This window comes from Calliphora vicina, chromosome 4 (genome assembly GCF_958450345.1).
Source record: "Calliphora vicina chromosome 4, idCalVici1.1, whole genome shotgun sequence".
In the NCBI taxonomy this organism is placed as follows: domain Eukaryota; kingdom Metazoa; phylum Arthropoda; class Insecta; order Diptera; family Calliphoridae; genus Calliphora; species Calliphora vicina.
The window spans coordinates 18458316-18481905 of record NC_088783.1 but is presented as its reverse complement, the minus strand read 5'-3'; the positions used below and the strand labels follow the sequence as shown (position 1 = coordinate 18481905).

Below are 23590 nucleotides of genomic sequence, written 5' to 3'. Positions count from 1 at the left end.
ATTTAATATTTTATTTTAAAAATTTTTATTTATTTTTTCTTAATAAATAAGATGTGTTATTCCACTAACGACTGCACTACTGTACTGATTTTCCATAAGCTGTTTTGGTTTGCAAGTAAACTTTTTGAGTCAATGGCTCGGGTTTATAAAGCATTTTACTGAAATCTGTTGTCAGGGGTAATACATTTGATTGGTTGGCGGTGTGTAGCAAACACAGAATACAGATTCATAATTTTTTAGAGATAAGAAAGAAGCCTTAGTTGAATGCGGATTAAATTAGTTGACTGTGCTTATTTTGCACAGTGTGAATGATCTGGTTAAACATTTCTAAATAGACTTTTGAAATTTAGCCAGAATAATACTTTTTGCTGAACTCCCCTAGGGGACTTTGCAAAAAAAACAGTTTTCTCTGAAATAGGTATCTGCAGAACAAGTATTTAAATTACTTTTTAAATATTTTTTTAAAATTTGTTTGGAAATTGTGGTATTTTCAATAACAAATCTCATGTTATTTAAATAAAAGCTTTTTCAAAATGTTTTTTTCATTATTTTATTTTCTTCTTTTTAGAGCTCCTTGAATATTTCGAATTTAAATTTGAATTTTCGAATATATCTTTTAAAGCTTTATACTGAAACTACATATATTGAAAATACTTTTAAATTCATGAACATTTTTATATTTTTCTTTCAAAATTTTGAAGTTCGAAATTGGAAAATGTAAGAAAATTGTCTCAAATAAAACTAAAAGTTTTTTTTAAGAATCTACATGATTTGGAGATTATTTTAACAACTTTAAAATTTTTTCGAACATAACTTCGGGTTTTCGAAATTCAATTCGATTTATTCGAACTTCATATTTCATTGTCATCATGCTTATTCATGATCCAGTTTCACAAATTTTTCGAACATAACTTCGAAATCTCAAATCTCATTTTATTTAAAAAAATTTTTTTTCAAAATGTTTTTTTATTATTAATTTATTATCCTCCCTTTAATAACTCCTTGAATATACATTTGAAATTCATAACATTCTTATTTTTTTCTTTCAAAATTTTTATTTCGAAATTATAAAATGTAAGAAAATGACCTCAAATAAAACTAAAAGTATATTTTTATGAATCCTCATCATTTAGAGATTATTTTAACAACTTTAAAAATTTTTCGAACATAATTTCGAGTTTTCGAAATTCAATTCGAATTATACGAACTTCATATTTCACAACTTCAGTTTCTCAAATTTTTCGAACATGACTTCGAAATCTCAAATCTCATTTTATTTAAATAAAATCTTTTTCAAAATGTTTTTTATTATTATTTTTTCTTTCTTTTAGAACTCCTTGAATATTTTGAATTTAAATTCAAATTTTGAACATATCTCTAAAAGCTTATATTCTGAAACTATATTGAAAATACTTTGAAATTCATAACATTCTTATTTTTTTTTTCTTTCAAAATTTTTAATTTCGAAATTGTAAAATGTAAGAAAATTGTCTCAAATAAAACTAAAAGTTTTTTTGAAGATTATTTTAACATCTTTTCGAGCATAACTTCGAATTTTCGAACTTAAATTCGAATTATTCGAACTTCATATTTCATTGTCATCAGGCTTATTCATGATCTAGAGATTATTTTACCAGTTTCACAATTTTTTCGAACATAACTTCGAAATCTCAAATCTCATTTTATTTAAATTAAATCTTTTTCAAAATGTATTTTATTATTATATTGTTTTCTTCATTTTAGAGCTCCTTGAATATTTCGAATTTAAATTCGAATTTTCGAACATATCTTTTAAAGCTTTATTCTGAATCTACATTGAAAATACTTTGAAATTCATAACATTCTTATTTTTTTTTCTTTCAAAATTTTTAATTTCGAAATTGGAAAATATAAGAAAATTGCCTCAAATAAAACTAAATATCGATTATTATGAATTCTCATGATTCAAAGAAAAAATTTTTTCGAACATAACTTCGAAATCTCATTTTATTTAAATTAAAGCTTTTTCAAAATGTTTTTTTTTATTATTTTCTTGTTTTTAGAGCTCCTTGAATATTTCGAATTTTAATTCGAATTTTCGAACATACCTTAAAAAGCTTATATTCTGAAACTATATTGAAAATACTTTAAAATTCATGAAAATTTTTATATTTTTCTTTCAAAATTTTTAATTTCGAAATTTTAAAATGTAAGAAATTGGTCTCAAATTAAACCAAAAGCATATTTTTTTAAACTTCACGATTTAGAGTTTATTTTAACATTTTTAAAATTTTTCGAACCAACTTCGAGTTTTCGAACTTAAATTCGAATTATTCGAACTTTATATTTCATTGTTCTACAGATTATTTTAACAGTTTTACAAATTTTTTCGAACATAACTTCGATTTTTCTAATTTGATTTTAGATTTGAATTAAGAAAAATGTAACTATTCCAAAGTTGAATAAATTTTATTATGATTTAATTGCATTATGAATTAATTTAACAATGATTTCTATTCAAATAAAGTCTTTTAATGAAGCTAAATAATTTGTTAGGCTAGGAATAGTTGTATGGAATGAATTGCTGAAATCATTAACACGAAGCCTGGTTATGCGTTAACTAACAGTTATACTGTCGGTTAAAATTATTTTTGTATGAAAACTGTCAGTATAACTATTAGTTAACAAATAACCAGACTTCGAGTTACTGGGGGTTAATTGAATAAATTCGAAGTTCTCAATATAACCTTCACAGCTAAGAATATTATTTTATTTTGAAATCCACACATTTATTAAATTTGTTGAAAAGTGGTTCATAAATCCCAATTTATCCCCAATTCACTCTACTGTGACATGTAATAAGAAGACATGTGTCCGAAGAATAGTTCATTGAATTTGATATTCAATAGAATCGAGTTACTATGTAGAAGTGTAGTAAAAACCATCATGGATTTTTCGAAAACAATTGTCTGTTGTGTAATACAATTTCAAAATTAATAAGTGATAATAAGTCGTGTGCATGGCAAAAAATATATTCAATATAGGATGTACAATTGTTATTTACTCAGACAAGAATATTAATGGGATTTTTATTTTCTGCTTGTTTTTCAGATGAAAGTACAGTGTGTAGATTATTTCAAATAGAAACAATGACGTATAGATTTGAAAGTGTGGTTGGTGATCTATTAAAATAGAAAATGATATGGGATGATTTTTAACTAAGAAATTTTGTTGATCACATGCAAATAAACATATTGAAATACAATAGAAATTCAACATGTATTTTTTTTGGGTTTAGTGGCATAATTAAATTTCGCTTGTCTAGATCAGTTTTAGTCACAATTATAGATAATTTTGGAATTTTAAATATTTTAGAATAACTCAATATTTTTCCCAGATATTTTTCAATATTCCAAAGAATATCAATTATATTTCTTAACGACAAATACATAATAATGTTTAATAAAGTTTTTGTTGAATAATTTTAATAAATTATAAATTAAATTTCCAAAAATATCTAATGTTTTGTTAAATTTTTAGCTGATTTGAGTAATTTAAAAAAAAATAAAAATAAACAATCTGCCCAATTTTGAATAAAAGATTGCGGGTGTTTTTTCCCATTTCTAACATTGAATTTGAATAGGAAAAATGGGCTGAATTATTATGAACAACTTTTTAAGTTTTTTGCTAAAAGTTTCTGAATTAAAAATAATAATGAAATTAAAAAAATATTTGCTTTAGACTTGCTTTAAATTAATATATTTAAGTATGTATTTATGTACAGCAACAATTTTTTTTAAATTTTTATCGAAAATTAAATTTCTTTCAATATTAATACAAAATTGTCTAGTTTCTGGGGTATTAAAAAAATTAAATACATTTGGGGGATTCAAACGGTCTCCTATTGTCATAATGTCGTAAAATATTTTTTTAGTTTAAACAAATTTTTGTTGGGTTTCAAACAAAAAAGTTATAAACTAATAAGACTTTTTGAACTATGTTTATTGGTTTGTCATAAAATAACACTTTTTTTTTTGTTTGCAGCACAACAGGAATTTGTTTAAACTAAAAAAATATTTTACGACATTATGACAATACGACATAATAGCAGACCGTTTGAATCCCTCAATTATGTGAAAATAAATACATTATGTGTGCTAAAAGTTACTGGCATTAAAATGAAAAATTTTAATTTTTCAATTCCTTTCATATTCCAAAAGTCCTTAAATATAAAAAAAAATTAAAAATCGTACACAATAAACTTTCGTAGATTTTGAATCCATAAATAGTTTTTAAAACTTTCAGTTAAATTCCCACCGTCTTGAAATTAAATTGCTAAAAAACAGGCTTTTTAGTGGAAATCTAAAAGTGAAAATATCTCGAAAATTGGCCGTATGATTTTGAAATGTTTGATATATTTTGAGATCAGCGCCCCAAACAAATAATGTATTTTGAATACAATTTTCTTATTATTATCGAATTATTGGAAGAATGACCATTTTTGAGTATTTCAAATAATAAAATAATTAATAAACAATAATTTTCTGATATAATTTAACTGTCAGTTAACATATCATGTCTTCCACCAAATACAGTTCAATTTTAACAAAGAAACTTAACAACAAAGTTTGACATTAATTAAGCTGAACAAAGTTTTTCAGTTAACTTTTTAACTGGGAGAAATAAAAAATATTTACCCCCATTAACACGAATCTTGGTTACGCCTTAACTTATAGTTATACTGTCGGTTAAAATTATTTTTGTCTGTCAGTATAATTATTAGTTAATACATAATCAGACTTCGTGTTACTGGGGGTTAGAAGTAAATATTAAAGTAAAGATTAATTTTAAAGATTTGTCAAAATTTTGCATTACAAAATGTACATACATCTTAAATATTTACTTACTGGTCAGAATCGTTGCTGATCTTAGTTATTTCGGGCCCAGTCTTGCTCTTTTAAATTTATTTATTTATTAATTTTTTAAGTTTTTAATTATTTATTTGGACAAATAATGAATGTTTCTTAAGCGGCAAGTTAAAAAAGTTGAACAAATATGTACTTTGCATCGCCAACGCATCTAACAGCATTGCCATAAAACATTTTCCAACAATTTTTGTAGATTATTTTTGTAAACAAACCAAGTTTTTATAAACTGGTAATGCTGTTGCAGTAATCCGCAAACATTGGCCCAGCGCTCTTAATTAGTTCTGTTTGATGAAATTCTATTTATTTTTACAGAAATGAAAAACAGTTAAACGCTAGTTTACAAAGTTATGAAAAATCGATTTTTGGTTAGAAACTAGCTGACCCGACAGCATGTAAATCAATGTACATACATATTTTGAGTTTTTATATAAGTAATCGAATTTTGGTCTGAAAAATGAGTGATCACAGATCGAGCTCCTTTTCTTGATTAAACGCTTATTGGCCAAGTTATTAGCGAATTTAGATATTTTGAGTTTTTATATAAAAAATCGATTTTTGGTCAGAAATATGAGTGTTCACAGATCGAGCTCTTTTTCTTGATTAAACGCTTATTTACCAGTTATTAGCGAATTTAGATATTTTGAGTTTTTATATAAAAAATGGATTTTTGTTAAGAAATATGAGTGATCACAGATCGAGCTCTTTTTCTTTATCAAACGCTTATTGGCCAAGTTATTAGCGATTGTAGAAATTTTGAGTTTTTATATAAAAAATCGAATTTTGGTCTGAAAAATGAGTGATCACAGATCGAGCTCCTTTTCTTGATTAAACGCTTATTGGCCAAGTTATTAGCGAATTTAGATATTTTGAGTTTTTATATAAAAAATCGAATTTTGGTCAGAAATATGAGTAATCACAGATCGAGCTTCTTTTCTTGATCCAACGCTTATTGGCCAAGTTATTAGCGAATTTAGATATTTTGAGTTTTTATATGAAAAATCGATTTTTGGTCAGAAATATGAGTGATCACAGATGGAGCTCTTTTTCTTGATTAAACGCTTATTGGCCAAGTTATTAGCGAATTTAGATATTTTGAGTTTTTATATAAAAAATCGATTTTTGGTCAGAAATATGAGTGATCACAGATCGAGCTCTTTTTCTTGATCAAACGCTTATTGGCCAAGTTATTAGCGAATTTAGCTATTTAGAGTTTTTATATAAAAAATCGATTTTTGGTCAGAAATATGAGTGATCACAGATCGAGCTCTTTTTCTTGATTAAACGCTTATTGGCCAAGTTATTAGCGAATTTAGATATTTTGAGTTTTTATATAAAAAATCGATTTTTATTAAGAAATATGATTGATCACAGATCGAGCTCTTTTTCTTGATTGAACGTTTATTGGCCAAGTTATCAGCGAATTTAGATATTTTGAGTTTTTATATAAAAAATCGAATTTTGGTCAGAAATATGAGTGATCACAGATCGAGTTCCTTTTCTTGATTAAACGCTTATTGGCCAAGTTATTAACGAATTTAGATATTTTGAGTTTTTATATGAAAAATCGATTTTTAGTCAGAAATATGAGTGATCACAGATCGAGCTCCTTTTCTTGATTAAAAGCTTATTGACCAAGTTATTAGCGAATTTAGATATTTTGAGTTTTTATATAAAAAATCGAATTTTGGTCAGAAATATGAGTGATCACAGATCGAGCTTTTTTTCTTGATTAAACGCTTATTGGCCAAGTTATTAGCGAATTTAGATATTTTGAGTTTTTATATGAAAAATCGATTTTTGTTAAGAAATATGAGTGATCACAGATCAATCCTCTTTTCTTGATTAAACGCTTATTGGCCATGTTATTAGCGAATTTAGATATTTTGAATTTTTATATAAAAAATCGAATTTTGGTCAGAAATATGAGTGATCACAGATCGAGCTTTTTTTCTTGATTAAACGCTTATTGGCCAAGTTATTAGCGAATTTAGATATTTTGAGTTTTTATATGAAAAATCGATTTTGGTTAAGAAATATGAGTGATCACAGATCAATCCTCTTTTCTTGATTAAACGCTTATTGGCCAAGTTATTTGCGAATTTAGATATTTTGAGTTTTTATATAAAAAATAGATTTTTGGTCAGAAATGTGAGTGATCACAGATCAAGCTCCTTTTCTTGATTAAACGCTTATTGGCCAAGTTATTAACGAATTTAGATATTTTGAGTTTTTATATGAAAAATCGATTTTTGGTTAGAAATATGAGTGATCACAGATCAATCCCCCTTTCTTGATTAAACGCTTATTGGCCAAGTTATTTGCGAATTTAGATATTTTGACTTTTTATATAAAAAATCGATTTTTGGTCAGAAATATGAGTGATCACAGATCAATCCCCTTTTCTTGATTAAACGCTTATTGGCCAAGTTATTTGCGAATTTAGATATTTTGAATTTTTATATAAAAAATCGATTTTTGGTCAGAAATGTGAGTGATCACAGATCAAGCTCCTTTTCTTGATTAAACGCTTATTGACCAAGTTATTAACGAATTTAGATATTTTGAGTTTTTATATGAAAAATCGATTTTTAGTCAGAAATATGAGTGATCACAGATCGAGCTCCTTTTCTTGATTAAACGCTTATTGACCAAGTTATTAGCGAATTTAGATATTTTGAGTTTTTATATAAAAAATCGAATTTTGGTCAGAAATATAAGTGATCACAGATCAATCCCCTTTTCTTGATTAAACGCTTATTGGCCATGTTATTATCGAATTTAGATATTTTGAGTTTTTATATAAAAAATCGAATTTTGGTCAGAAATATGAGTGATCACAGATCGAGCTTTTTTTCTTGATTAAACGCTTATTGGCCAAGTTATTAGCGAATTTAGATATTTTGAGTTTTTATATAAAAAATCGATTTTTGGTCAGAAATATGAGTGATCACAGATCAATCCCCTTTTCTTGATTAAACGCTTATTGCCCAAGATATTAGCGAATTTAGATATTTTGAGTTTTTATATGAAAAATCGATTTTTGGTCAGAAATATGAGTGATCACAGATCAATCCTCTTATTGGCCAAGTTATTTGCGAATTTAGATATTTTGAGTTTTTATATAAAAAATCGTCAGAAATAATGAGAAATATTTTAAATTTTTGAGTTTATTTATATGAAAAATCGATTTTTGGTCAGAAATATGAGTGATCACAGATCGAGCTCCTTTTCTTGATTTCTTGAAAATTTACAAAGTTATTAAAGATTTTATATTTTTGAGTCTTTTCATATTAAAAGTAGATTTATTATCTGAAATATGAGTGATCAAAGATCGAGCTCCTTTTCTCGATTAAACGCATCGAAAGGATTTTTGAGTTTTTTCATATGAAAAATCGATTTTTGGTCAGAATTTTTCATTATATTTTCGATTTATAAGGGATTTCCTATATAAGTGCATATTTTTTAAATATAAGATCATATTTTCAGTTTTTTGATGAATATTTTTATAGTTTCCAATAATAAATGCATGAAAATCCGCCCTCATGTTATCAGATATATTATGAATTGTGCAAGGAATTAAATTTTATATTTCTGAATATTTAATGAGTCTAACTTTATGCAATTATTGTATATAATTTGTGAATTGCTTAAATGTTCTATGTACAAATAAGCTTTAAAAAATACATTTCGTTAAAAAACCCGGTTAAACGTCTGAAAATATGTTTTGAAATATAACAGTCATAGTAATCTATTAGTGCACGTATAACTACTAGATGTCTCTAATAAAACTAATCGATAACACAGCATATATGTAGATAACAACTCTGTGTTTTGATTTTATATCTGCACAGTGTGTATGCGTGTGTGTGTGCAAAAAAATCACAACAAGTTTCTGATTTAATTCGTGCACAGTGAAAGGGAATTTTTCACAGATTCAACAAGTGATTAGAACGAAATCTATTAATCATCAAATATGGTGCTTGATTTTAATAAGAAAACCTATTTCCTTATCACTGGGGCATCCCGTGGCATTGGCAAGACCATGGCCATAGAAGTGTCAAAGATATTGAAAGCCGATTCCGTGATTGTCCTAATTGCTCGCAGTGAAGATGGTTTGAAAAAAACTAAAGCATCCATTGAATCACAACGTACAGATGTTAAGGTTTTAACATATTCCGTTGATCTGTCCAAGGCTAAGGCCGAGCAATTTCAAAAGCTATTAACCGATTCTTTGCTCAAGTCGAAGGAGAAAATTAATAATTTTGAAAGAGCATTCATTATACACAATGCCGGTACAGTGGGTGATGTTTCCAAGAAGGCTATCGATGAGTCGGATACAAATGTTTGGACTCAATACTATCACACCAATGTTTTCTCAGTTATTTCGCTTAATGTTGAGTTCTTTAAGATGTTCGCTTTTGTGCCCAAATTAGTGGTTAACATTAGTTCGAAATGTGGCATTGAACCTTTTGCCTCTATGAGTTTCTATTGTTCTGGCAAAGCTGCTCGTGATATGTATTTTGGTGTGCTTGCTGCCGAGGAAAAGGATACCGAGACTGTGGTGCTGAATTATGCTCCCGGTGCTATTGATACCGATATGACAGTTTATGTACAAGATGCCACTATAAGCAAAGAACTGCATGATGTCTTCAAAAGTCAACGTGATACAAAGACCATGTTGACCACCGAGAAGACCACAGCAAAGTTTTTGAGTATTTTGAAGGAACAAAAGTTCAAATCTGGTGCTCATGTGGATTATTGGGATTAAAGTGTGATTTTAGATTATGTTCAGATATAATGTGTGCTCAAATAATTATATTTAAAACGTGCTATCATTCCTTAAACACAAATTTATACGCTTTTATATAATTGCGGTGCTAAAGTTATTGTTTAATCTCATGCAACTGTTACAATTTGTATATATTCATAATTTTAATAAAGTTTGGTGCTGGCTAATCAAAGAAACATAACATAAAATGCAGTATGGATTATTGGAAATTCTTCATTAGATGCTTGATACTTAAGGTAATTTTTACTATTTTCAATAATTTGTATATTGATGCTTGTTCTCAATAATTGTGATTTCTGGTTTAAATATATTTTTCATTAAATTACATATTAAGAGAAAATTCGAACCTAAGATCGAATTTTCGTTCATTGTCATCTGGTTTATGCATGAATGCAAAATTCCATTACAAAGCTTGACCTAAACGAGCCTAAAAATATTGCAAGTTAAATAAAGCCTTTAAAAAAGACTCAACATTCTAAATAAATATTTTCGAATTCAATTTTTACTGTGACTTGTTTGCATAGTTTTTATTTCACTAATAGATCCAGTATTTCAATATCAATATAATTCCATACACATAACTAAATATAAAGTAAAATAATCTAAAAGAAATCCGCCGCCCGGGGACGTTTTGTAGGAATTTGTAATAGATCATCTGTTATGGTACCAGATTTATTATTCATTAAATTAGGAGTTTTAGATTTAACAGCCGGCGATGTAGCCGATATGATTCTTTTTGTCGTTGAGGGGGCCCTAGTAGGAAGAGCTTTCGTTTTACCCTTTAGTAAAGAGGGTGTGCGTATAGGTGAGGGAGTCACCATTGTGGGTGTAGTACGCAAACCTAGTTTAGAGGTGGCCAAGTTTATGGCAGCTGGTGACATGGAGGCCAATCTCTCCATATTTGAACGTATAAAGGGCGATGAAATATTACGGCGTGCCGTATCCATAGCCTTTTGTTTTTGGGCTCTTATTTTTTCGCCTACCTTTTCGGCTAAAGCTAAGGCAATTGTTTCTCGGCGAGAAGATTCGTTTATTTTGAAAGAAGGTCCTGTATTGGAGCGCACTGGTGTATCGGAACCATCTAAACGAAAGGGTGTACCCTCAATTTCACCCCAAGTCATTAGAGGTGAAAAAGCCTCACCTGGCCGTGGTGAGGGTGTCTTGACTAAATCAAAACGTTTCAATTGTGAAGCTAAATTAGTTTGACTTAAACTGGCGCCATCCGCATCCACTCTGTCGCCCAGTGAGACAATAGTTTCAGCACTTTGTTCGCCCGTCTTTTGTCTTTGTACACCTTCAAAAAGATTCACATGCAGCCGTGTGGCATTGTGTTGTATGACCTGTCTTCTATTGGCCATGTCGATTTTTTCTACCTCTGTCAATTCTACGCCCTCTGGTGTATACATGATGGAATTTTTATTTTGATAACTCCAAGTTTCGATTTTACGCAAGGGGTCTGGCTCCTCAAACTGCTGCTCTATAGAGGGCAATGTTAAAGCCCTTTGCAACTTTTCCACCGATAATGCTTCCTCATTATAATAAACTGAAAACTTTTGCCTCAACTTTTCATCGGCGGTATCTACGATTTTTTGGAAACTGTCATTGTCTTCACTGGTATAGGACTGGAGAAAAGAATCTAGAGAATGATTATCGCTAACAGATTTTGTACTACTTCTTGTGGAATTGGTTGAGGAGGCTACCGAATGTGCTCCCGAAGAACGGCAAGTTTCCGAAGGTTCATTGTTACGGGGTGTTCTTTCGCCGAAGCTGGAAGGAGTTTCGAAAGTATCGGGTGTCATGCCTGTAAGAAAAAATTAGTTTATAAAATTTTTAATTTTGTTATAATTCTGTGTAAAAATTACTTCTATTTCGTTCAGTGGGTTTTCTGCCACTATATTTAGCTCTTATGGATTCCATGCGCGCATAATCCTTTTGATCCATGGCATCCAAATAATCATTTTGTGCTTTTAATTTCTCTAGATCTGGAAAGAAATCACGTTGTATAATTTTTGAGATCTCTTCAATATATTTCTCTTCGGTTAAGATTTTTGGTTTTTTCTTTTTCACAACACCCAGTGAGCTGGGTTTCTTAAAAGTTTCCATGGCATGATTGCGGGTTTTGAAATTTATCAATGCTCCAGATCCCGGTGTAGAGGGTGGTGTTTCACTGGTTTCCGACATATTGTTGATCAAAATTTATTTATTTTTATTGCTAAAACAATGATTTTTGTACAAAAAAAAAGAGTTTGCATGAAAAAATTTATACGTTTGATGAAAACAAAACAATGTCATCATATGTTTATGACAGTTCGTGGTGTTGTTGTGAATGTGCAAAAGTGCTGCCAAGTTAATGTTGACAATGAATGGCAATACTATTGTTAGAGATGGTTGGTATGTTAACAACAAATGTAAGCGATAAATAAATATTAAATGTGGTTTTTTAAAGCGTTAAATTTAAAAATATAAACAAACATAAATTTTAAGTAATACATATTTATTTAATTTTTTGTAATAAATATGCACTTACTTTTGATCTCAATGTTTTTGAACTACATTTAATGAACAAATTAAAAAAAAACATGTATTTCGCTGTGGCGAATCTTATAGGTATTACCTTCACTTTAAGATAAAGATTGAAAATAATTTTTGGGTAAACAAATATTTTGGTGTAAAAAAAAAATTTGTTTGGTGAAAAAATTTGTTTGAATAAAAAATATTTTTCCCGATTATCGGTCCAAATATTTAAGTATTTTTTGTGTGTTAATATGTATCGCAGCCATTTGTGACACTTATTGAAATAGCAACCGAATCAGTTATATGGGGTCTTCGGAAAGTTGATTTTAACCTACAGACTGACAAGGCCATATTGACTCTGCTATCTATAACAATCCAGAATATTTATATATTTAAGGGTATCGCAAATGAAAATGTACAAACCTAAGTCTTCAGAAGACGTTTTGCCAAAAACCTAACTCATGAGAATATATCGTCATGTTTTATGTTGTTGTATTGTATCCCCTATATGTGTGAAAAGACAGTAATTTTGTTAAATTTGCTCTCATTAGATTAGATTTTTGACAACTGAGTTAGGTCTTTGACAGGAGATTTTGAACTTAATTTTGAATTTAGTGAAAATATCACTCAACTTATCTTTAAACCAAACTGCTAGTGATAGTTTTTTATTTATATTATTTATTATAGTATGTAGTTTCTATATCTTTTCTGCGCTGTTCTTCAATTAACACTTTCTAGTCATTAAGACAAAACAATACTTTGTTCCAACATAATGTGATGAACAACACATCCAACCAATGATTCGTACCAAACGAACGACCGACCGACCATCAAAACAAACACATCGTGTCAATGTGTTTTAATATAAAAAAATTTAAAAAGAAAAGCGAAGAAATAAACTATTTGCAACAGTAGCAGACAATTTTGAATCTTGATTCATTGGAAATTATACGCATAATTACTTTTGGAATACGAAAGTAATTTTTCTTTTAAATAATAAAAATAAAACAAAAATACAAATACAAACAACAGCCATAATTTCTACTATATATTGCCTGACATGCAGTAGGAAGAAGTATTAATTGTGGTATTTTATTTGGTTTATAGCTTTTTACAGTGGGTTTTAAAAGTAAATTCCATTCAAGTATTTATGTAAAGTAGACATTTTATAATAAATTATAGATTTTAACTTTATCCAAATTACGCTTTGCAGAAGCTTGTATAATATTGTAAATCGTCTATGCAGACCAGATATTTAAAAAATTCCAAAAAAAACTGTTCTCTAAATTGAATTGAACAAAAATCTGCCATAAAAGCATGATTGCATAGGGTTCGAATACTCATTATCGGTTTGGGTAAAAATCGGGTTCTATCCAGTATTTAAAATAATAAATTCGCTCAAAATTTTACAGAATACCGAAACGTTATCCAAATTTAGCGTTTGCCGAAGAATTTTTAGAAAAACGGCAGTTTTTAAATGGAATTGTTAGTTACAGGACATATTAGAAATGAGATGAAACATGATCCAGAATTTAGAGTATTAAATTATAAGCCAAGTTTGAAGTATGTACATTTAAAGAGTTTCGGATAGGGCGGGTTATTCTTTATACTATATCTATTTGGATGGACTATAGATTTTTTCAAAGATTTTTTTTAACGAATTTTAATTTGTGAAAAAGTGTACTACATTTATGATATTCGCTCATGTATGTGATTTAAAAAAAAACACTTATGTTACGCACTGTCTACATTTGCTTTAGCACTTTAGATGTGATGAAATGTATGTTTGTGTATTTATGAATATTAATGTATTCGATGACAAGGTTGCATACTCATTGCATTCCCAAATAAAACAAGCAGCTATGAAGAGATTCTTCATAAATGCAACATGCACCACTACTAAACAGATATTTCAACTTTCGGGGAGTTTGTGTCCCCAACCAAACATTCAGTTTATTTATTATATTTTTGATTGTTTTTTTTTTTTGCTATTTTATATTTATTTTGACATTTATTTATTTTCACTGCCTATAAAAATAATTTGTTAAATAAATCGTTTTCTTTAGTTTTATGAGTTTTATCTATGGTTGAATTGAAAACATTTGTTGTTTTAAGAAATTTTAAAATACATTTCTTTATTTAACATAAAAAAAACTGGTTGAAATTAAACAAATAAGGAGTGAGATCGAAAAATTCTTAACATACATATATGTTTATAAAAAAGAAACCACTAAACTTACAGCTTTAATTTTTTTTTTATTTGATTGAAATTATTATTACAATTTACAAAAAAAATTATTTTTATAGTTTTAATCACTAGTGATGAAATTTTGAACCTTTTTCGGAAACCCTTCCATTAACGTTTTTATAGTGCTTTCTGTCACTTTGCTCGAACATGTAGTCCATCTCCGTTTAAAATCTACCACACTTTTGGACACCTTTTTTGTACTCTTCAATTCTCTTTTAACAAGAGCCCAATATCTCTCCACTGGCCTTAGCTCCGGGCAGTTTGGAGGATTTGCCTCTCTTGGTACAAATACCACATTATTGTTCTTGTACCACTCAAGGGCTTGTTTGCCATAGTGACAGGATGCCAAGTCAGGCCAAAAATAAGTGGACACATTATGAAGTCTTATGAATGGAAGCAGCCTTTTTTGTAAACATTCCTTGATGTAAATTTCGGTATTTATAGAGCCCGTTGTAACAAATGAGTGGCTTCTTTTGCCGCAACTGCATATTGCTTGCCATACCAAGAACTTTCTGGGAAATTTTGTCTGCTTTTGGGTCCTAAACTTTTCTTCAACATTCCCTCGAGCATCAGCAACATAAAATTTTTGACCTGGAAGTTGCGAAAAATCTGCCAGAACATACGTTTCGTCATCCATTATGCAGCAAGAATATTTTTTTATAAAACTTGACTTCAATTTCCGTGCTCTGTTTTTGGCCTCTAAATTTTTAGTAGCGTTCCTGTCAGGAACTTTTTGAGCCTTGTATGTTTTTAAACCTGCATTAGCTTTAACTTTTCGTACCAAATAGTCCGAGCACTGAGCTAACCGGGCTGCTTTCCTACCGGATGTGTTGGGAGCTCTTTTGAAAATGCGTTCTATTTTTTTGGCTTTAGAAACATCATGTGGACCATTCCTTCTACCTGAACCAGGTTTTCTATCAACTGACAAGTTCTCCCGGTACTGTTTAATAACATTGGAAACAGTTTGACGGCAGACCTTTGTATGCTTGGCCAACTTTTTGTAAGACCAAGTTGGGTTTTGTTGAAAATATTTAATAATTTCAGTACGCACTTTTTTCTGGTCACTCATTTTAATCAGATTAACAAAAAAATTAATATAATTGACATTACACATAATAACTGACATGTTTTTCAAAGGTAACTTGATCAAAAAAAAATTCAAATAATACTTGGGTTAAAAAATGTAATGAAAAACGTGTGTTAAGAATTTTTCGATCTCACTCCTTATGTACATACTATCAAAATATTAAATACATTGACTAGCAGTACTAGTGATTTTACCTATCATTTAGAGAAAGAACTAGTTACGTGACTACACACATATCCTATGAAGGGGATCCTTTTTGGATTACAATAAAACAGACCGATATCTGGTCCAGAGTAGTCAACGCACTGTATTCACATACCGGTTACATATTGTCAGTTACCTTACTAGCTACCTAACTGGTTACTTAATCAGCTACTTAACTAGTTATTTTAAGATGTACGGACGCTAATTGATCACCGAAGCTTATGGTGAATGTGTTTCATCGGTTTCAAAGTGCGAGAGATGGTTTGTGCGTTTTAGAAATGGTGATTTTGACACGGAAGACAAAGATTGCCCAGGCCAAAGTTTGAAGACCAAGAATTGAAGACATTACACCAGGAATATTGTTGTCCAACTCAACAAGAGCTTGCAAAATCATTGGGAGCTACTCAATCAGCAATTTCAAAACGTTTGCAAGCAGCAGGATTCATCCAAAAGCAGGGAAATTGGGTACCATACGAACTGAAGGCGAGAGACCTTGAAACATGATTTTGCATGACCAAAATGATGAATGAACGCTATAAAAGAAAATAATTTGTACACCAAATCAATAGTTGCGATGAAAAATGGATACATTACGATAACCCGAAGCGTAAGAGATCATAGGTTAAGCCCGGCCAATCAGCCGAATCCATACGAATGCCTAATATCCATGTCGCTTTGGTAATGCTGTTATATAGTGGGACCAAAATGATCCTATATATTATGAGCTGCTGAAATCTGGCCCGGCCATCAAAAGGAACCTGTACCGAACACAACTGATTTGAAGCGAGCATTGGCCGAAAAAAGCCCAGAATATGCGACCTGCCATGAAACCGTAATATTCTATTATGCCACATGTTGCAATACCTGTTAAAAACTATTTAGAAAGTGGTTGGGAAGTTTCGCTTCACCCGCCTTATAGTCCAGGGGGGTTACTCTCTATTGCGATGCGAAAAACTGAATAATTGGTACCCTCTACTCCGTTTTCGCATCGCAAACAAATGTGTTTAAAATATTTTTATTTACAAGTTTTGACATTTCATTTCGCTATTGTTTATTCTATGGTACCAGTGTTGCTTATTTTTCAACTTATTTTGCGAAAGCGTTTGCGTAGACGATACAGAGTACTAAATTGTATTCTTATCGCATTTACCTTTCGCATCGAACTTGCTTTCGCATCGCAATACATAGTAACCCCTCAGATCGTGCCCCGCTGTTGCAAATCATCTGATTCAGGAACAGTAATTGGTAAAAAGTGATTTTGGTTTACTACGAATGTTATTAAATTAAAGCGAATTTAAGCGTTGTGGGCTTGTTTAAATATAAGAGAGATTATTTTGTATTAAAAATCGAGAAATTCGATAATTACGCGACATCGAGTAAGAAATTTGGTACTTTTTATTATAATTTCGATATCGAAATTATTTTGCTTTAGTCCCCTTTAAAATGCAGAAATTGAAAGGCAGACATTTTTCTCATTCTCTTTTGAACATGCCTAAACCTTTTACAACCTTTTAAAAGACAGACAGAAATTTATCGTTTCCTTTTTTCATTATTTTTCGTTGTTGATGCGTATGAATATTTGCATTGTCAAATGCATTTAGACATTGATGTGAGAAAAATGATATAAAGCAACAACCTGAAAATTGCGAAAAGTGGAAAAGAGATACAAAAATTGTCTAGTACAGATGGTCGTGTACTACACACTCTGCCTCTTCAACCCCTCGCCAACAAACTTCGTCTGTCTGCCTTTCAATTTCTGCATTGTAAAAGGGGACTTACGATCCGAATGAGCTGGTCACGAATGCGGCTCCTGTAGATAAAATCCTTCAAAACTGACACAAAAGTTCATGGATGTGATCCATTTTTTACTTACATTAAATTAATACAAGGTACTATTTTTAAATAGTCATAATTTGTCATAATGTCCTAATACTATATTATGATAGTTTAACCAAATTTTTGTTGTGTTTCAAACAAAAAAGTTCTAAACTAATAAGACTATTTGAACTATGTTTATAGTTTTGTCATAACATAATCATGTCTATTCCAGTTCTCACTTTCACCATTCACCGTATTTTTGAAAGCATAATTACAAAAATATTTATATTAAATAAAGTTTCGAAAATTATATAATTTAGGTTAAAAAAATCATGTGTAAACATTTATAATTAGAAATGCTGAGATAATCATATATTATTGTTGTAATTACGCTTCCAAAAATAGGGTGAATGGTGAAAGTGAGAACAGGAATAGGCCTGAATATTTTTTTGTTTAAAACACAACAACAACTATTATAATTAGGACATTATGACAATATGGCTAATAGCACACCGTGTGAGTACCCCAAAACTTAAAAAAAAAAACAATAACCATTTATATTTTTTTTTAATTTTTTCCTCAAAAAAATAGCACAATTTTTTTTATTATTGTCTACGTTTATCATTTAATAACAACAACCCAAATAATAAAAACTAATTTGGAAATTTTCCAAAAATTATTAGATAATTTAAGTTAAAATTTATGACTATGAAAAAAATTAAAAATTTTCTAGATAATTTGACGGCATAGAATAAAAGTCATAGAGTTTTTGTCCTTTTTGTTCATAAATTCTGATAAATTGATATTTAGTGTAAACATATTACCCTAGATACAAATACGACAATCGTACAATCATATTTGTTTATTTATCATAAATCAATTGACATGCTGAAATAATATTCCACGCATATCGATCATGATTCATGATCTTTTTAGTCCTGCTCATATTCATATTTTCAAAGGTTCAAGGGCTAGAAAATGTCGCTCTTGAGCTAAAAAAAACTGAAGTGCAGGGCGTCCCGTTGAGTAAATGCCAAAACATTAAATTAGTTCGCAGCCACTGTCAGGATATGCATGAATGAATGAATGACTGACTGGCTGCATGAATATAAGAAGGTGGTACAAAACTATTTAGGAGTATGTAGCCAAAATTCAGTGCGGTAGGTATAACTTGCAACATTACACTCTTTTTTCACTTTCTCTTCTGATTCTGTCCCTGTTGTAATTTGTTTTGTATATATAAGAGGGATTTGCATCTAAACAAAACCGAAAAGTGTCACATTTCAAGGCAACAAGACAAGAAAGAAAATTCATAGTGTTTAGATGAAACCAAACATTACACTGGCGTTTGAATTACACAAAAAGCACTTGAAAATTTCCATTTCATATATTGTTATTAATAAATATCTATGATGTGCGTAACACTAACAAATATTCAGTTCTAGAAGGTATGCAATCTTTTAAATTGCCTATCTATCTATACATTTTTATTAACAATACAAATAGAAAAAACTTGATAAAATCTAAATCCTATCTTTTCGATCAGAAATATGAATGGTCATAGATCGATCTGTTTTTCTCGATTATTATTTAAAAAGTTATTTCAGATTTCATAATTTTTTGGATTAAAAAAATTGTTTTCTTGGTCAGAAATAACAGATCGCAGATTAAAGATCGAGACCTTTCCTTGAGTTTTTAATAAAAAACTAAATTTTTGGTGATAAAAATTAAAAGCTGTTTACAATGTAGTTGACGATTAAAAACTTGTCAAGTTTTTTTCTATAAAAAGTTGACTTTGGCTCAGAAATATGAGTGATCAGTGATTGCTTTATAAACAGTATATTTGACTTCGGGATAACATGGGTTTATAAAGTCCAAAATCAAAAATATGATTTTTTAATAGTTTCATGTTTGTATTTTTTTGCTTTTATTAATAACATATTTAATGATAAAAAATACCTCAAATTTCCAAAAAGTACCAAATTCATATTTGTTATTTTTTGATAATTAAAAAATGCGATTTAAAATTTATATCTATGCTAATTGGTTTAAAAGATACATGCCACAAAATACACGTTAGAAAAAAGTACAAAATACAGTTTTTACCCGTTTTTATACCTTTTACCTTTGTGAGAACGGTATATATAAGTTTGTCATTCCGTTTGTAATTTCCACAATATAATTTTCCGACCATATAAATTATATATATTCTGGATCCTTATAGATAGCGGAGTCGATTAAGCCATGTCCGTCTGTCTGTCTGTTGAAATCAACTTTCCCAAGCTCCCAAATAACTTACATTACATACACGTTTCATACATCAATAGCTCCGGAATTCTTCCGGCTCGAGAAAATCGGTCCACAAATGGCTGAGATATAGGGAAAAAAACCAGGACAACCTCGATTTTTTACCTATTTTTGACCTATATCTGGATTACTAAGTCATTAATATAGACGATATGATGGATATCTAATGATAGATATTTCTAAGACCTTTGCAACGACATATATAAGACCATTGTAAGTTGGATCTAAAATGGGTCAAAATCGCAAAAAATATTTTTTAATCCGAATTTTTTTCACCAAAAGTTTTTTTTTCGCTAAATATTAAAAAAAAAATTTTTAATTTTTTTTTTCCAAAAAATGAAAAAACCACTTTGAAAAAAAAAAAATTGTTTACCTAAAAATATTTAAAATTTTTATAAGATTCGGCACAGCTTGTTTTCCCTAAAGATTTCCCAAAAATCCCTTCTTAGTGGATCCATTTGGGAAGAGAGGAACCTGCAGTTAAAATTGCTCCTGCTCCTGCAGTTTGGACTGTGCGATGATGAATCTGTCATTTAGTCAGTCAGTAACGTTACTCTTTTGTATATATAGACAACAGATCGAGCTCCATATCTTGATTAAACGATTTTACCTTTTTTGGTTTTTTGTAAAGATGAGTTTTCTGTCTAATATATTAGTAGTCATAAATCGAACTCCTTTCTTGATTAAACTCATATTTACAAAGATTTTCTTAATGGTTTATATAAAAATATAATTTTGGTGAAATTTGTGATTGATCACAGATCGAGCTCAAAAGTTATTCACCCCTATCGGCAATAACATGTGAAATTTTGTTCCCATGAAATATCCATTTCCCTCGAAGGGAAAATTGCTATCGGGAATATCACGATGAACTTTACATTCACAATATTTTTGAACTTTACATTCACAATGATTTTGTTCGTAGCAGCTGTTTATTGTTTACAAAATTCCATCTAAAAATTTCACAACAAGTGGAATTTTTTCACGTGAACAAAGTTGATGAACAAGAAAAGGAAAAGGGAAAATATTTCATGTGAAATATTGATTCGCGATAGGGGTGATTGACTATTTTTTAAAGGTAAATTTGTTGTCCAAAATATTAGTGATCACAGATCAATATCATTTTCTCGATTAAACGCGTTTTAGATATTTATTTACGCTTTAAATTTTTCATGTAAAAATCGTTATTTGGTCAGAAATATGAGTGATCAGAGATCGAGGTTTTTTTTCTAAATTTATGACTTTTTTACAAAGTTATTGACGATTTTAAATATCTGGAGTTTTTTTTATAAAAAAAATATGAGTGATAACAGATATAGTGATCAGTGATCAATGTCCTTTTTCCGATTAAACGCTTATTTAGGAATTTGTTGATGTTTTACATTTTTCATAAAAAAAATCGATTTTTGGCCAGAAATTTAAGCTCCATTTCTTGATCAAAAGCTTATTTACAAAGTTATTGGCAAATTATGAATTTCACATAAAAATTTAACTTTTAATCAGGGGCCGAATTACCGAATTCATGATCGAATGAGCTATCGTATCGAAAAATGATTTCGATATCGAAATTATAATAGAATGTACTAAATTTCCTACTCGATATCGAGTAATTCTGCCCAGTAATCCAAGTGATCACAAATACAATAATTTTCTCAATTTGTTGAAAATTTTGAACTACCACAATATGTAGTTTTAATGTATTAATTCATAAAATCAATATTATGAATAAATTCATTAAAGTCTCTGCCTAATATATAAAATAATTTGTATATATTTCTAATAATGTTACAGTATCTTCTGTTGCATGAGCCTGTGAAAATAATCACTTTAAATATTCGTTGTGTTTTTCTTTTCTGAAATTGAGAAACCTTATTTGTATACACAATTAGGTACAATTCATCTTCATGCCCAAAAAAAAAAACCATCTGATATTGTTGCAAGTTGCAACATACTAGAGATTGTGTTCGTATCTGAAACACATTCTTGACACTTACACTTAACTGTTTGTTAAATTTATGTATGAATATGCAGCATAAATGGACGGACGGATATTCCTTGCATAGAGAAGGCCGGAGTCTGTGATATGTTTTTGGTGTTGTTTAAACGAGCGCACATTTATTGTTTGTGTTTCATATTCAAGTGGTTGAGCGATCTTTGATGTTAGCAAGTCAAGCATACACCCCTTCCCTACATACGACTGATACATTTTCCTGTATAGTTTTTTTGGTTTAAATTTAAATCCACAATTATTTTGTGTTATTTGTAGTACCTTGTCATACTCGTATAATTGAAAATGTGGTGTGTTCCTGTACACTTTTGTTTTAACGAGTTGTATTTTTGTTTTTTTTAAATTATTTTGTCCCGCCCCCTATTTAATACTTTGTTGTGGTATTCCAATTGTGGCACGTGATAAAAATTAGTTTTACTTTTAATTTTTCAAAATATTGAAATCGAAAATAGTATTCCATTTTATGTTTCATTTAATTTATTTGCAACATGATATATGTCCAATAAATTTCTTCTCTTTTTGTCAAACAAAGTCTGTCCAATATATTAGAGATCACAGATCGAACATCTTTTCTTGATTAATCTCTTATTTACAAAGTTATTGATGAATTGAAATCTTTGGAACATTCCTTATCTTCTAATAAATTTCTCATAATGTTTTAATATGCTTTCCTTTCAACCGATTTCTGAAATATGTTTCTATAGGTAATTCCAAATCGATGAATCTATAAAATATGTATGTAAGTACGACAATTTTAAATTTACGTTTAAATGGTATTCAAATTATTATTTTTTCCTTTTTCCTCTAATATTTACCAAATATTTGGGCATATCTGTAACTAATGACTCTGCATCGGAATATCCATAAAACATGTGTAGCTAATGACTTTCAGTTGTAGTTTGGCATGTTTGACATTTTCGTTTCACTTTCGTTTTCTGTGTCAATGTGTCAAAAAAACATCATTTGATCTGTTATTTGACTTCACAACAATCAATATTAAAAAGATTTCAATGAATCTCTTTGACAGTTTGTATTGAATTTATAATATCAAGGTCGAAAGGTGTTTGTAAAGTAATTTATTATAGAATTTTGTTAAGTGTAAATAAATTTTAAAGAGAATTTTCATAAAAAACTAAAGTAGAATTTTATGTAAATTTTTCATATATAAATAGATTTCTGTTGGAAAATATGTTTATTCAGTAGAGAGTTTCCAAAAAAAGTTTTGTTAATTTTTAAAATAATCATATGTATGATTTAGTTGGTAACAAAATATGGTTTAGGTCAACCATAATATTCTTGAGCTACAACCATAATATGATCATGTCTGCTATAATTGTTTAACATAACCATATTAAGATTGAGGCAGAATCATATTATTGTTGGACACATATTATATTATAATTACCAATTAACAAATCATTATAATAAAGGATTAAATTATGACTAAATTGGTTCATATTATGATGATACAAATTAAGGTAGGGTCACACATGACAAATATTTGACGAAAAAGACGTAACCACTAAATAAAATACATTTGAATTCTTTTATTGATTTCAAAAACTTATTTTACTTAGGATGATTCAAAACAAAAAATTTAGTTTTATTTTATTTCATGCTGTTTGGTCTTACAAAACACTTGTAAGATTGAACACGTAAATTTGGGTTACGCTTTTTTGAGCAAATATTTGCCGTGTCATAAAATCCA

The 23590-nt window shown here is 29.2% G+C and overlaps 2 protein-coding genes across 2 annotated transcripts; one reads left to right on the top strand and one right to left on the bottom strand.

Moving 5' to 3' along the window:
- The first annotated feature begins 8782 nt into the window (after window positions 1-8782).
- Window positions 8783-9884, top strand: Sptr (Sepiapterin reductase). The gene has a single exon (XM_065507522.1). The coding sequence runs from the start codon at window positions 8881-8883 to the stop codon at window positions 9673-9675; it is 795 nt and encodes a 264-aa protein (XP_065363594.1). The 5' UTR covers window positions 8783-8880; the 3' UTR covers window positions 9676-9884.
- Window positions 9885-10195: 311 nt separating this feature from the next.
- On the bottom strand, window positions 10196-11946 carry Es2 (ess-2 splicing factor homolog). Its single transcript, XM_065509137.1, has 2 exons — window positions 11559-11946; window positions 10196-11497 (listed from the first exon to the last, which is right to left on the bottom strand). Exons 1-2 carry the CDS (start codon window positions 11875-11877, stop codon window positions 10299-10301), a joined length of 1518 nt encoding a protein of 505 aa, XP_065365209.1. The 5' UTR covers window positions 11878-11946; the 3' UTR covers window positions 10196-10298.
- Between the last annotated feature and the right edge of the window lie 11644 nt (window positions 11947-23590).

What these genes read in the sequence shown, in the direction of transcription:
- Es2 (XM_065509137.1), bottom strand. Translation starts at nt 11,877, where the DNA reads ATGTCGGAAACCAGTGAAACACCACCCTCTACACCGGGATCTGGAGCA. An exon ending in ACCCACTGAACGAAATAGAA is followed by an intron (nt 11,498 to 11,558) that starts GTAATTTTTACA and finishes TTTTTCTTACAG; the next exon opens with GCATGACACCCGATACTTTC.
- Sptr (XM_065507522.1), top strand. Translation starts at nt 8,881, where the DNA reads ATGGTGCTTGATTTTAATAAGAAAACCTATTTCCTTATCACTGGGGCA.